Genomic DNA, 16,638 nt, shown 5'->3' on the forward strand with positions numbered 1-16,638 from the left:
TTGTATGGAAACTAGCGACATCTTGTAGCGGATGCCCCTAAACTTATATGTTGTTAAAGTTAAGGCATTTAAAAATTAATCGAAGCGAAGCCATCTAGTGGCCGACGCCCGTAAATATTTTTGTTGAGTGCTTGAGTTGCTTAACTATAACTAATCTATGTGTATTACCTATATATGCAAAAAACTTCAATGAAATTCCAAAAACTTTCGTTAGAGATTTAGGCTCTATGATATATACGAGTATGCTGAAACTTGAAGAAGAGGGACAATCGAACGTAGCTGCTATAAGGTAGCATGTTAATTTAGATATATAAAATTCAAAATATACATTTTAAATTACTAAAAACGTCTTATTCGTCTGGGAGCGAAAAATATTTCCAGTCGAAAAGTTTACATGAGAATATTAACTCTGAAATTAAACTTCGAACGTTTTCTAGAAATATGAATAAATACAACTTTTTTATTTATAAATAATGCTATTATTATATATCAAGCACATTATTATGTGTATGTAGTGTGAATGTATGTACGTTCGTCTATATATTAGGGTCACTACTCGACCAGTCAAAATCAATGAAGCGTGCACAAGCGGCGGGTTAGTATGTAACCTAATATCCACGGAAGCCACTAAGTCAATTCATCCATCTATAACGTATCTGGGTATCACGGACTTTGTACTTAACCAATAACTTCGAAGAACAGTGATGTTAGTAAAAAAATTAAAATAGCTTTGAGAAGGAAATGAACTATTATTGACTCAATTGAGCAGGCGAGATCACTGCCCATTTTATGTTAAGAGCCTGCTGAAGCCAATGAACATAAAATATTCAGAGATAAGGTCGGATTGTCATTGCAGTACCATAATTACTATTCGTTCAAATCAAGACAAGACGATGGTACCGATCGAGTCACTTGATCAACAGTAATTAGATATATTTATTAAATTTACGGGTTTTATTTTACTAAATGTTCCTACAAAACGGAAGAAATTGTATGTATTGTAAACCTATGTATTTTACGTATTCTATTTTACTAAAATTACAAATGTGACCGTTGTTTTTACTCAATCACGCAAAAATGGCTAAGCGGCTTTGGATAATGTTTTGATCTAAGGTAGTTTATAACCTAGATTAATGGTAATGATACTTTTTCCATCATAAACGACATGACTAGGCGGCATCGTAAACAACTGCGACAGCTTGGTTTCTAGTTTTAGTGGTTATTTTCTGGTTTCGAGATTTTACGAAGCACTGAATCTACAAATCGATCTCATTGTCATGAAAAAATTTAACTGGTTTCATTATTTCTGAATTACAAATTTAATGAAGGTGAAGCCGCGGAGCAAGTTTGTACTTAGACATCATAAATAATTTTATATCCCAACACTTAGCTTATAACATTTTAACAATAATTCCATTGAAAAGGCATCGAATAACAACTATGAAATCTATATATTATACAAAAATTTAGACTAATTATTTAAATTATTTACATACACATACATATATTCCAAGATTCTTAGTTGTTGTTGTTCATGTATCATGTTATAATTTATTTTATTCTTACGAGTAAACTTTAAAAATAAACATATTTTTTATGAATGAAAGAAACTTTTGTGCAGACGTTTTTATACGTATATGACAATAATACAATTTGATGATGAATTAGACGTTTTTAGCTAATACAATAAATATTATATTACATGTTTAAAAACATACCTTAAAGAAACTCTTCTTATAAAAAAGAAGATTAATTAAGCAACACCAGAATCACTTTAGAGGAAATGGCAAACGAATTCATGATCATGAGCATGAAAAAGAAGTAGGTAGTTTGAATTCAGAATCTCCTTATTAAATTGAAGTATACACATCTGATGTCAAAAGAAGCACTAATAACAAAGAGATTGAGACGATTATCCTTTTAGAATTGAAGTTATAATGTAACAAGCAAATTGTCATCCAATTTTGAGGTGACCGGCGGGATAGAGTTCATTGGTACTCATACATGTAAAGATCTCCGTACTTGGCACACGCGCCGCCTTCGTTCATTGTTGCGTTTCTATTACAACTTGTATTCATGAAAATAATACGTGTTTGTTGACACAAATGTAAAGTTAATAATGTATTTAAAAAATACACAGTAGAGCTCCACGCGCGACGCAAGTGGTTTTAACCAAGAATAAATTTTTTTTACCTCCTTTTAATTTTGATCGACGAGTGTGTATGTAAATAGAAAATGAGTGGAAAGTATGGAGCGACGGATGTTAATGGAACAACCTGTGATATTCAAGAAGAAATCGTCGTAGATAATGAAGTTGATTCGAGGTAATTTCCGTAATGTTTTCTGATGAGTTTCGATTATCTAATCAACTGCAAGCTATGCTGTTTCCTATTTATCCAATTTAAGATAACCGAGTTAATTGAACAGAAGCCTGCTAAAAGACGATCGATCATTATAATCTTTGTAAATATGTCTTATGTGTTTGTGTTCAAAAGGTTCACCTTTTAGAAACTAGTCATGTCAAATCATGTCCAGCTTAATTTTTTTATCAAAGTAGGTATTTACAAGTGCATTCAAGTACACGTGAATTTACCATTGTTTCGACATGTTGGTTCACTATCTAAGAATTGGAAAGAAAAACAGAGTTTACTCTGTACAACAGGTAACAATCAACAAGCAATGCGTAGCGTCCGTCGGTCGAGATTAAGACTGAGAGCCGTGAGTCGATCTTAGTCTGTTTTAGATTTTGCATGTTACACAAAGTATATCAAAGTATTCCTCACCCGCCCTGAATGTGCCTGAAGCACTCGTAATTTTTGCAAACGCATATGTTAAATATTTATCCTAAATAAAAGCATAAATGTGATGTGACTAAGCTATAGAATCAGTATAGCACCATTTTTGTTATATTATATTTATAATTTCGAAAATCAATTACATGTTCGGTTATACATTGCGTAATTTACATTAAAATTTAAAGCACAAGTAAAATGTACAAGCTTAACTTCCTCTTTTTCTTTTCTTTGTGTACCTATCTGCGCGTAGCTTCGAATAGCTGGCTTTACCGTGACAGGTGGGCGGGCTCATGGGGCTCAGCCTGAAAGAATTTGCTAACAACTGCCCTACCAAGAGCAGTGCTTCGCTGAATCTATTACCGCATCGGAATCGCGACCCACTTCTCCAGCGGGAAACTGAGTCGGTTAAGCCGGCAAACTCTCAGCCCATTCGTAGCTAAGTTGTTGCCCATTGATCCGACAATATGAATCTCCATTCGTATTTGGACATGAGGTTGAAGTTTCATAAGCAATGCCAATAAAATGATTATTTGTTATTTTGAAATGTGATGAAAGTTCTCGTCGAACTTGAAGGGTCGAATACGAAGCGAACTAATTCCTCAGTCATCATAAATGCATATTTACATTTAAGTCACTTTTTAAAATAACAAATATTAATTTTATTGACATTACTTATGAAGCTTTGTCCTCATGGACGAATCGAGATTCATATTGTCGCATCAATGGGCTCCGGTAACAACTTAACATCGAATAAACTGGGAGCTTATCGACAGAAACCTTCGTTTATCTCATCGAGACCTCAGAAGAAGAAAATAAATTATCGCGAACCCTCGCGAATCTGTAAAACATATATCCGATATTTTGATATCGATAATTGTATGTATATTTATTACATGACTTTTCGCAATACTGTCGTTAATTTAATAAATTAAAATTAAATTAAATTAATAGCCTTCAATACTGTCATTAATTCGACTAGTTTAATCGATAATTTGCTTCCAGTGTATCGTACAAGAGAAGATGGTGGCGTGTCAGTCAGAACGTGCTTTACGGACTAGGGCATGTTTACAACGACCTCTGCGCTGCGATGTGGTTCTCATACATGCTGCTTTTCTTTCAAGCAGTCCTGGACATGAGGGCTGTCGTAGCTGGAGCTATGCTGCTTCTAGGTAAAGTTAATTATTTTTCAGAAAAAAATTACTTAAACATAAACTCTGTAGCTATTATACTTTTATTGTTTTTTTTTTGGTTTTTTTTTTAAGTTTTAGGAATACCCATAAATCCTGTAGGCGTCACCATTCACGTTACAGTATCCAATCCAATCTATGTCAGGTAGGGCAAGTGCTCCCAAAAAAATAATTAAATCTTACTTTATCTTTCAAATTTCACACCCATCTATTTATTACTAGTTAGTAGTCCCCCGGTAGTCGAAATTCGACTATAACTAATTAAAATTATAAGTTTGAACATTATTATGGTTCTATTGTCAAAGACTATTATTTTACTGCCTATAATCACAGATTTCGCTAAGACTACATTATAGACAAATAATATTAAAGACAAACAATATTAATCTATTCTCTATTTGATCACAGATTTTAAACAATAACAAAAGTTTGACAATAAACGAAGAGTATATATGCGTGTGTGTGTAAAATACATGGTAGTGTGTGTCATTTTTTCTTTATTGATTTAATGTATTTTTGGGCATAATTATAAAAAGAAAATAGCATTCTACACTTCCTCTCTATATTCTCTATAAGTTTGGGAAATTTCATACTCCTCCGTCGGCGCAATTTTCGTAAAAAGGGCTACAAAGTTTTTGCTTCACGTATTAATATATAGATTATTCGTAATCAAATCTATGCAATATAACAAAAATCTTGGAATTTATTCCGTAAATCATTGTATTATCGCAAACTAGTGTAATGAGTAAAACGCTTATTAAATACGATTACTCACGTGTTTTAAACTGATAAAAAAGATCGTGTCGAACTGGAAATTAACCAACAATCATTTTTTACGATACGATATTTTACATAAAATGGTCGAGGCTATGATAACCTTTACAACGATGTAATACATTATCATTGACAATGTACATTTAGCAAATGTGTAACTGCAATCTAAATACGTCTATTTATGTTCTGTGTGTAGTATTAGTGAATCCCGCCCACGCTTCGCTGTGACAAACGCTAAATAAATTATAAATCAAATACACACATTGTTCCGATTGTGTGTATCATTTGAAATTATGCCAGAAACCATACCTAAAAAAATTTTTTTTTTTTATTGCTTATATGGTTGGACGAGCTCACAGCCCACCTGGTGTTAAGTGGTTACTGGAGCCCATAGATATCCGCAACGTAAATGCGCCACCCACTTTCAGATATAAGTTCTAAGGTCTCACGTATGGTTACAGCGGCTGCCCCACCTTTCAAACCGAAACGCATTACTGCTTCACGGCAGAAATAGGCGGGGTGGTGGTACCCACCCGCGCAGTCTCACAAGAGGACCTACCACCAGTAAATTTCTAAAAAAAATTCCTACTACAACTGTAAATAGTTTCTTCAACTTAGTCGGATAAACGAAGCATAAACGACATAGAACACAAACTAACATACAATCTTAACAGACATGAGTGACGGCTGAAAAGGTGGAGCAGCCGTTATATAATAGAATTGAGGCTTCAAACTCATATCTCAAGGTCGGTGACAGCATTGACGTTGTGACATCTATAAGCATCGATTACCTACCAGTTAACACTGAGTGGGCTGTGAGATAAGCGTAAGCAAAGTAAACACACGCAAAAACTATAGGATATTGAAACATTTTAAGAAAAAGAAAATGTAAGCTTAACATTTGTAAATTTTATATTTCGCAACAATAACGGGTGCTGAAGGTTTAATAATGATAAATTCGCGGTTTTTTTTAATAAACAAATGCTACCAACATAATGTGAGGTAATTTTCAAGTAAATTTATTTATTCAATTGTTACAAATTTAGCACAGCTCGAAATGCAGTACATACAAACAACATACACACATACCAAATTAAATTAAAAACATGAATAATTATTATTTTTAGTTTTAAACAAAAGCGAAAAATGAATACGTGTTATCTGGTGGCCCACAAAAATATATTATGCGAAAATTTAAAGATTGATTGTACAAAGCGTGCAAACCCAATTTCTACATAGTTTATCAATAGTTTAATTGATGTATGCTGTACAATGTAATTTAGTGTTTCAGATAATTAGATTCACGTCAAAAAACACATTCCCACTCACCATATACACTTTTCTTTATTACCATTTTTTTCTGACGTTGGGGAATCCGTTTACGGATACCCGGTCGAGAGGGTAACAGACCGTGTTATGACGGACTCCGGCGCCTCAACAGAAGAAGAGGGAGAAGAGGAAGACCAAAGTCCTCCTCTTCTTCCAATCCTACCAGGAGATTGAGCCTTAAGAAATGCGCGCGAGGCACTGCGCGGCGTCAACCGCGCAGGACCCGCCCCGCAAAAGCGACTACCGACTAAACCCCATCGAGCTCCACCACTCCGACTCCAGGAAACCTACGGTACCACACAGTGCGCGCTGAAGGTTCGCCGTCGCCGGTACCCGTCCTGAAAATAGGACGGGATGCCATCCCCAGGAAGATCCCGCAGGACGTCGTCTCGGGAGGCACACCGTGAGCGGCGCACAGGAGCCACCTTGCGCCGCCTCACCACGGTACCGACAGCAGAGCACCGGGCGCCCTCGCACCTGTTACCCAACAGCCCCTACGGGAGATTAACGGAAGCATCGTGCCCGCGTCGCCCACCCCGCCTTCTTCGCTGAGGAGCCGAAGAGGGATCTCACTCCCTTTCGCGCTCAGCCTCGCGGAACGCCATGACCAGGTCGCAAAATCTGGCCTTGGCTTCCCACGAATTCTGGTCCTCTAGCATGCGGGCGATGACAGCCCGCAAGGAGAGGTCCTTCCCCAGCACGCTTCGAGTGCGTGCTGACCGTCTTCGTCCGGATGCCCGCACTGGTGACAACCCTGATGTGGCTCTCTCCTGCAGACCTTCCACAAGTACCTCCCGAAGCAGCCATGCCCCGAGAGGACCTGCGTAAGGCGAAAGGAGAGCACGCCGTGTCGCCGATCTGACCATGCCTCCAGCACGGCCACCAGGGCCTTGAGGGTGCGCCGGCGGGTGACTGAGGTTCGGCCAAGTTCCTCCAGCAACCGCTCCCTTCACTTAGCGTATGCCAAATGACGCGCAGTACGCCTCCACCGACCGACAGTCGACAGGCCTGGTGTCCGTCCCCGACTTAGGGACTGTGTCCTGCGCCGGTGTACCGTAGCCAATACCTCGGCCTCGAGATCCCAAGGAAGGGAACCAGCGAGGGCGCAGACGACCTCTCGGGAGATCCTCCTCCGGAGATGACCCTCACCGCGAGCGCCCGCTAAGCTCGGAGCAGCAACGCCGCATTGCGCGCGGAGAGTACGGGCGACCACACGGGAGCGCCATATAAGGCCATACTGCGCACGAACCCCAGGTACAGACGCCGAACACCGACGCTACCACCACCGACGTTGGGCAGAAGACGGGCTAACGCACCTGCCATGCCCAGCAGGCTTGGGATCAACTCACCGAAATGGTGGTCGAAGCGCCATCGACTGTCCAGCACGATACCCAAATATTTGAGCTTCGGCTGGACAGCGATCGATACTCCACCGACTATGAGCGTCGCTCCTGGAGGGGGTCCCTTCCGAACGGGGTGAAAGCATACGGCCTCGGACTTGTGGAGGGCCACCTCAAGACCTAGTCTTCGAATCTTGGATTACCAAGAAGACTTTTTATTATAACAAATATACCATTGATTATGTATTAGAATAAGAATAGTTCTAAGAATCCTGTTTTATTATTATTTAGGTATATACTAGCGACTCGTCCTCGCCTCGCTATGGAAGCTATAATTTATTATTGATCTTATTGATTTTTTTCTTTTCATCTTTCACAATATCGTGCACTCAGTTGCTTATAGTCATTGCTATTGAAATATATCTCCAAATAATGTACCTAGTGTAAAAGATAAAGATTATTTACTTTAAATACCAGATGCGATAAAAATATTTATTTTCATATGAGGATCAATTAGTGACTACCAAATGTGTCTAAATCGAACGGTATTTACAGCGCACGCCTGAATAGCACGCAGATTATTTTTCCTACCTACTTGATACTTATCGTTATACTTTCTTACGTAATTGAAGGTGTATCTTTATTAATTATAGCCTATGGCTTATTCTGATTACACATCATATGCTATATTATTGTAAAGTTTCATAAAAATCCATGAAGTACTTTTTGCGTGAAAGAGTAACAAACAGACATCCATACATTGTTACAAACTTTCACATTTATAATATTACTAGCATGCATGCATATCATGTATATATAATAGCAAAATGTTGTAAAAGCTCGGCGCATTCGATTTCAAATAAATAAATAAAAAAGTGCCAATTCGTGAAACACACCGACAATGGACGAATATATTTCGCATCATTACTTTAAGTAGAACATTTTGTTGTTTTTTAATGCGTTGATGGGCGAACGAGCTGGCAAGTTACGGGAGTCCATTCCGCCATCTACATTATGGTAGGAGGTCGAAGCTACTTTAAGTTTGTAACCCACACCGCATTTTGTTTCAGGACAAGTTGTAGATGCACTTGCAACCCCTGTTGTGGGAGTTTTAGCTGATAAATACGGAACTAAGAAGGCATGGCATTTGACTGGTAAGTACCTAGAAACGTAAAATCAAGTACCTACAATAGGGATCCCACTATGTATGTTACGAACTACCTTTTATGTAATGGAAAAAAATGTTTTTTTTTTCATAATTATCATGGATAGTAGTGTACGAGTAGAATAGGGTAGGGTAGGGTAGGGTAGGTTCAAGTTATAAAGTTAGGGTTAGGGGTCATTATTCCATATCTCGAATAATAAGCCTCAATATTCCAACCTAACGACTGATCATCAGTAACGAAGAGATGCTAACTGCAAAAGGTAGCTATTATTACAACAACATAGAGAGATAGACCACATGTTAACCTCTGGTCACAGTCCTCGTCGAACCCGTCGCTTGCGACGAAGGGCTCGACGATCGAATTAACCCATAGACACAGCCCACTGAGTTTCTCGCCGGATCTTCTCAGTGGGTCGCGTTTCCGATCCCGTATCTTGCTAGGGTCCGTGTTAGCAACACTCCGGTTTGAGCCCCGTGAGCTCACCTACACACGCTAGGGTGAAGCTGAAATAGCAACTCAAGGCTATCAGGATAGGTAGAAAAAAAAACACATGTTAAGGCGTACAGTAGTGTCAAAGTTGTGGTGCCTGAGAAGCTGAGAATACTCCTACTACCGGCTGATAGATAAAGTAAGTAGATCTAGAGGCCTCAGCCGTACCCCCATGTCTTAGACAAACATGACTCTACTACTATCGTTAACAATTCTTGAAATACGTGTGCCTCTAATATACTATATTATTTTCACTGCGCCAAGAATCTGACTTAAGTAATAATAAATGTGGCGTATGTATCCTAATTCTACGGCGCTTTCTTTCTTTTGAACGTGTTTGAAGATATCAGTGAATAAGATAAATTATTTAATTGAAACAAAAAACCCAAAATAGCAGTTACTATTTAGATCTGTGTGCGTGTCTCTTTAACTAAAGATTTGAAGAAACAATTGTTCAGGTAGACAGTACTTTCTAATAAAGAGACCTTTTAGTCTTAATCGCCTTTATGATTCGGTGGTTCTCTGACATTCGAGAAAGATTGAGAAGTTTTAAGTGAATGTGAGATATTACTTTATTTGTCAAGGCGTCTAATTCAAGAGTTATAGACTCTGATGGATCCGTAAGGACGTGTCTAGGGCGTGACCGGCTGGCTCCTGCGTGAGCAGAAGTCGGGGAGCAGTCAGCGGCGGCAACTATAAGGCGATTATCATGACAGCACAAAGCAACTTCATTTTATAAGTAAAATGAAATAAAACAAATCAAACGTGGGCATAGCCTAATTTGCCTTACGTTACTTTTTAAACTAAAAAGTATGGTACGCGGATTTCAAACTTTTGTAAGAATGTTTTCAAACGAACTTGAAACGTTCTGAAACGAATTTGCTTTCGAGCAGTGAACACCTAGTGCTTCATAACACAGATCTAAGTTAACTTGGATATTAGTCGCCTGCAAAAGTATATTAAACACAATATTTACTATGGTTTTTGCTATCAATCTAGTTCATGGTGAAATTGCTTTTTATCAGGGGTGTTAAAATATTTTTAGGCTATGCTTGTCAAAATAATACATGTAATTTATGTATTTAGATTTGGTGTATTCAAATTACTGAATAGCTAGAGCCTGTTAAAACCCAACATGAAGATGTTGGGTTATATGTATATTACTATTAAATATATATTACTTGTATGTTTATTACTTTTAAATTCAGTTCTTATAAAAAAGAAAACGTTAGTAATATAATTATTTTATTGTGACTAGACTACAAATTTCTCGCAATTTTTTTATTTTAATTACGTTTCCAGGATGCATTTTAGTAACAGCGACATTCCCGTTGCTGTTCATTAGATGTTGGGGTTGCTGGTTTAATGAAAACACACAGTATTTGTACTGGTGGATGCCACTATATTATGCGGTCCTTATTATATTTTTCCAAATTGGTTGGGCCGTGGTACAAATCTCACATCTGGCTATGATTCCGTCAATCACCGACAACCTTGAAGTTCGTGCCGAATTGACTTCTATTAGGTAAATGCTTTGATTTCATCTCGTTTTCAACTTTGATTAATTTTAGTGCCGTGCACGAATTAATATACATTATTTTAGCCGGTCATCGTTCTCGTCGAACCCGTCGCTTGTGACGAACGACTCGGCGAGTAAATTAACCTACAGACACAGCCCACTGAGTTTCTTGCCGAATCTTCTCAGTGCGTTTCCGATCCGGTAGTAGATTCTGCGAAGCACGGCTCTAGCCAGGTTTCGTGTTAGCAACATCGTCAGGTTTGAGTTCCGTGAGCTCACCTATTAATTAAGGTTACACTGATATGGTCTCTCTAGACCATCATCCTAGGTTGGAAAAAAATAAGAAAAAAATATGTATTTTAAGTAGTCACCATCACCATATTAGGGGCAGAAACAAGCCGGTACCTATTTGAAAGGAATGTTTTTAAGCCCCGTTTGAAAAAGGATATAGTAGAGATACCGTGGGGTCATTCCAGATTTGGAAGGTACCTATGTTGTAAAAATGATCTCTGGGTGAACCCAGTGGTTCCAACTGCAGGGATAAGTTCGAATGCTAAATTTCTATTAGGAAAACGTTTTTTTTATTTTTTTATGCTTTTAGAAATATTTTTTAGTTATTATTTTTTAATATTAACGTATAAATAGTAATGAAAATGATTTAAATTCTTTCAAAACTGCCATTATTAAATAGATCTATCTGTCGGGCATTAACTTAAGCAGTAACGTCACAATAATGACTGTTGTTATCTTTAGCATTTTGTATAATATTCGGGATCACATGATATCATGTTTTTTTTTAAGTACCTTACCGGATTAAGTGAAACGATCGAATTTTTCTTTCAGGTATATGGCTTCTGTGATGTCGAGTCTCACTGTTTACCTGATAACTTGGGTTGTTTTGAGGGCAACAACCTACAGTACATTCATCAGCCAAACAGATGATTACAAATTTCGGGTGAGGAATAAAATTTGCACAACAAGATTTTTTTTGTTGCCTTTGTAAATATACGTATGCGTACGTCTCACCTGAAGCAGTGAATCTTGCTTGTGGATCTCAGCAATGCCAGAGTCAAGGAGCTGTCCACACGAACACCGATTTTTGAGGGTTTATTTATTTATTTTTATATTGCTTAGATGTGAGGACCAGCTCACAGCCCCCCCGGTGTTAAGTGGTTACTGGGGTCCATAGACATCTACAACGTAAATGCGCCACTTCCATTTTTGTTGAATTTTATGTAAATTGTATTAAAATTAAAGATTAAATGTGTCAAGTTCTAGCGAGCCAATAATAAATAATGTCATTAGAGGAAACGCAGGAGCAAAAATCTATTACAAAAAAGTTCACTGACGTTTCTGTAAATCCCAACATGTTACTGGATTATTTCGTTGATTTCATTCCAATTGCTTATATAGCTTCAGAAAAAAATCACATTCCCTTTTATTGCGCTCCATTTCATTTTTCATACAAGCGCAGGAATTTAACAGCAGTTTTTACTTCAATGTATATTTTTTATTGTCTCACCTAAGAATATATTGTCTTAAGTATGATATTTTTTCAGGACGTCTCCTTGATAATTTCTGGTTTGGGAGTAATATCTTTCATGGCCTTTCATTTATTTTTCAAACTTCGAAGAGAAGATAAATCTGGCAAAGGAGCACCCGTTGTCCAGAACGGTAATGGAACTTTCGTCCACCAAGACAACGAAGCAGCGAAATTACCCGCTAAATCTAAAATTATGTACTTCCTGCGAATGCCGTTGCTATATCAGACCAGTTTATTGTAAGTATGATTACATAAATTTTGTATATAGCGTAAGTAAAATTATTTCCTAATTTATAACACATTTACATATACGTAACCGATTTGAAACACTGAATTGAATTAGGTGAATTTTATAATAGGTTGGGGGAAAAGTCATTATAGTACATTATAGTATGTATGAACTTGTAAGAAATTCTCTTTGGCTATACTATTTGTATCTGGTTGGTTTTGGTATCATTAAAAGTTTAAATTTTAAAGAAGATAATTCCAAATTCAAATTGGGAATATGTGTGATTTTTTTTTATTTTTCGTACTGTCAAGATGAGTGAATATAATGCATAAATTCGATACATTTTAAAATTTTACCACAAAAAAGATAAAAATACAACGCAAGCCGCGAAAAAAATTTGCGATGTTTATGGACCTATAAGTGCAGTGTCTGTGAGAGTAACTTTTTCCTCAACCTATTATTTTTCGGAGGGTATGTAATTCTGGATGTAATAAATGTAGGTGTTCCTTAACATAAAGTCCATTGTGATGTATTATAGTAATATATCACAAAGGAGTTTTTCTAACTTCGCTTGCGCATTATTTTCATCTTTACTTTAATCTTTAATAACTTTTCCAGCTTGATTAAGTATACCGGAATCATGAATACATTTTCAAATAAACATAAATACATTTTTGTCACCTATGTTGTTTTTAGATGAATATTAACAGTAGTTAATTTGTTTTTCAGATATGTATTTTCACGTCTGTATTGGGCATTGAGTCTTGTGTACGTGCCATTGTTCTTGGAGGAACGTTTGTCTGTGAACCCGAGTGCAGGATCAGAGTTAGTTGCGAGTGTACCTCTTGTGCTTTACATTTCATCGTTCTTTTTCTCGCTACTACTCAAGAGCAAGATTAACAGTTTTGGCAACCAGGTTAGATTCTTTTTAAAATGGTGTCAGTGACTATCGGTCGCTTACATAATCAATTCAGTGACGACGACAACAAAGCTTTGCGAAGCCGCATGCCTGTTGTGTAATAATTTTATTACTAGATATACTTGATATACTTTTCACAGAAATATTATTTGGTAAGACGTAATTTAAAATTGGCTAATATGTATTTATGTGTCACACTGATCGAATAATTCACGTTAAGTGTAAAAATTGTAGGTTGCTTTATCATGTAATGAGGCTCGATACCGATAAAAAATCTCTATAAAATCAGGTGGTGTATTTCATTGGGAGTTGCTTAAGCTTAGGAAGCTGCCTGTGGATTGCATTAGCCATAGATCCGGAAGCGAGCATAGTTCAAATCTACATGGTCGCAACACTCATTGGTGAGTAAATATAATTTTTAATAAATATAAGAAACTTGATTTTCAGATATAATTATTTTAAATAGGCAAAGATAAAAAATTTAAGTGCGATTTTCTGCTTTGTTTGTCAAACGATTTTCTTTATGTTTTTTCCTATGCTATTTTTTTATTGCCCGAGCAGGCAGACTAGCATACGGCTCACCTGGTGATAAGTGATTATCGTTGCTCATGAACGCCAGCAATGCCAGAGACGTAGTCAAACCGCTGCCTACCGTAGAGGGGTTATACTAGCTTCATCAAACGTGTAGGCGAGCTAGGGCTCAGGCTCGCGAATTTTATAACACTAACCCTAGCAAGAGCAAATACTTCACTGAATCTACCACCGGATCGGAATCGCGACGCAGTGAGAAGATCCGGCGAGAAACTCAGTGGGCTGTGTCTCTCGGCTAATTTTCATGATGAACCCTTTGTCGCATTGCTTGCAATGCGGTATGTTATTTTTTTTTATCTTAGGTGTCTATTGACGAGCTTCAGAGTTGAAATTTTTAATTTGAAAATTATGGAAAGTTACTAGTAGTCAGGTTTTTTTTCCAAAATGTCATTAATTAAACAAAATTGAAAATGTAATACATGAAATTATCTCAATCTTGTGATGTCCATGGTGATGATGGAATATTGGTTTTTGGGCGAATACTAGCTAAATAGAAATTAAATGTAATTAAAATAGAACTGAAATTTTTTTGTACAGTGCCATCTATTAACAAAATGAAAGAACAAAAGAAGAACCATAGACGTGAAATGTGTATAGTTTTAGCGTAATACAGTAGATGGCGCTTACTTTAAAAACTCTTAACCTAGAGTAGCACTACACCCGGCAGGCTGGTTCTGGTCCAGCGGTGTATTATGGGACTCTAGCGGCACCATCCGGGCGGCCTGACGGGCTGCCGTACCGAGACGGCTGACGTTTCAGAGCCTTCCATTCGCCTCGAAGGCTCCGTCGGCCAGGCGTCCTTGGGATGAGCTGCACCGTCTGGTTGTAGTGTTGACCGCGGTAACCTCCTTACCTCATCCGGGTTCTGACCTCGGAGGGGATCGGACGCTTGGGCGAAGAGTGCAGGGGAGTCGTTTAGTGTGTGTAGTCGCGGACCAGTCCCACATACCCCGCGCGCCCCTAAGCGCAGGGACTTCATAGGAGGGTCGGCCACGGCCCGAAAAAAAGAAAGAATAGCACTACCCAACTTTCCCGGGTTTTTTTTTCTACCTAAGCGCTGGTAAGGCTATTCCAGCTACCTGCTCAAGAAATTTTAGGTGAACTCACGGAGAATTGTCAACACTGACTAGCAAGAGCAATGCTTCGTTGAATCTACCACCGGATCGGAATTGCGACTGACTGAGAAGATCGGACGAGAAGTTCAGTGGGTTTTGTTACAATTACAGTTACAATACAGCTACGAATTCAACGTCATCTGGTATGGTGGTCAGCGGCTTTCACGTTGTGCCGTAAAAATAATTTTGATACAGAAATTATTTTATGATTAACGGTCACAGGAGTATTTTATAATTAGATTTATAAGAAACACTGTACCTTTAACATAATGAATTATAAAAGCATTAAATGGATTGTAATAATGTTTTTTTTATATTCAGTAACAATTAACAGTAGTTGTTAATTACATGACATACAGCTTAAAAAAACTACACAATTGTTACATACATTTTAGTGGCTTTATGCACTAAGCAACGGATTGATTTCATTTATGGTTATGTGATGATTTTAGGGGCCGGAAGTTCTATCACGCTCGTCTCCAGCCTATGTGTCACAGCAGATCTCATAGGGCCGCACTCACACCAAGGTGCTGCCATCTATTCTATAGTGACATTTGCAGACAAACTTGTTACGGGTATAGCTGTCGTCGCTATTCAGAACTAGTACGTACCTAATTAAAGTTGAAATTATAAATCGAATTTTGTTCATGTCATGGCGTAAATATTATATTTTAAAAGACAGTAGCTACCGTCATTTATAAAAAAAATATTTAATAAACATGCACTGTGCTCTGTGTGCTTAGTGCGAGTTTTTTAACGTTCTCGATAGCGTAAAAGCTAACTCGATATAGGATCGTTTGTCTACGTTTGCCGCTAGGGGCGCTGTTCCAACTGCATACAAAATTGGGTTAACTTAAACGCTGTCGAGAACGTTAAAAAACTCGCACTAAGCACACAGAACTTAGGACTCGTTAATAAATAATGAGGCAACATACAGCTAAGTTGGATTAAAGGTGATTGTGGCCTTATTTTTTTTTTTGGTTAGGAGGAAATCGCCGGACTTCCGCCCTCCACTGGGGCGGAAGGCGGGGCATGTCAGAGTCGAACTGACTAAAACCTCCAGTCGCTCACGTAGAGAATTCGCACTAGATGGTCCGGAACATCAGTAATTAATGTGTTGTTTATTATTTTACAGTAAATGCGATGATGTTGTGGATTGTCCTCAATATTATCGAGGGGTGCTCACGTACGCATGCGGCGGAAGTGCCGCACTTGGCATATTGTCTTTGTCTCTCACTAAACTAATTTCAATCAAAACTAAACCAGAGGTGTAATGTATTTTAATGTTGTCCCTATGTCAATAATATTTTTAGTTATAATAACACTAGAATCTACAATTGTGTATAGTATCATAATATTTTATTAAAACCTTTACGAAACAAATAAATTGTCATAAATAATCCAATTGTGTTTTTTTTATTACTGATTTTGACATTTCGAGGTTGTAAAAGATTCGCTCATGAACTGAATAAACAAAAAACATCCAGGTACTGGAAACAATATTTCTTTAATATGCTGAATACAAAGATACTTATATTTTCAGATCCGGTATGTCATTTGAAACTAAAGTTTTAAGTTTAAACTCTGTATGAAAATGGTTTGAACAGTTAACTCGTATCAATTGCCGCTACTGTGCCAATAC

At 37.6% G+C, this 16,638-nt stretch overlaps 1 protein-coding gene across 3 annotated transcripts in view; it reads left to right on the plus strand.

Annotated features, from left to right (window-relative positions):
* The window catches only part of Bm-re (major facilitator superfamily domain-containing protein 12-like), a 67,142-nt gene extending 50,749 nt beyond the window's left edge, over positions 1-16,393 (plus strand). For 2 of the 3 annotated variants that reach the window (XM_028173851.2, XM_089727687.1), the window contains exons 2-10: positions 3,798-3,964; positions 8,496-8,579; positions 10,383-10,605; positions 11,443-11,554; positions 12,159-12,379; positions 13,101-13,287; positions 13,580-13,691; positions 15,449-15,599; positions 16,132-16,393. In XM_028173851.2, the coding sequence (XP_028029652.2) occupies positions 3,798-3,964; positions 8,496-8,579; positions 10,383-10,605; positions 11,443-11,554; positions 12,159-12,379; positions 13,101-13,287; positions 13,580-13,691; positions 15,449-15,599; positions 16,132-16,270 (1,396 nt within the window). In that variant the 3' untranslated portion in view covers positions 16,271-16,393. Of the gene's footprint in view, positions 1-1,988; positions 2,325-3,797; positions 3,965-8,495; positions 8,580-10,382; positions 10,606-11,442; positions 11,555-12,158; positions 12,380-13,100; positions 13,288-13,579; positions 13,692-15,448; positions 15,600-16,131 lie in introns of those variants that run through there. The other variant, XM_028173850.2, reaches the window with a different exon arrangement.
* Positions 16,394-16,638: the final 245 nt, after the last annotated feature.

This window comes from Bombyx mandarina, chromosome 05 (genome assembly GCF_030267445.1).
Source record: "Bombyx mandarina strain Sakado chromosome 05, ASM3026744v2".
Lineage (NCBI taxonomy): Eukaryota > Metazoa > Arthropoda > Insecta > Lepidoptera > Bombycidae > Bombyx > Bombyx mandarina.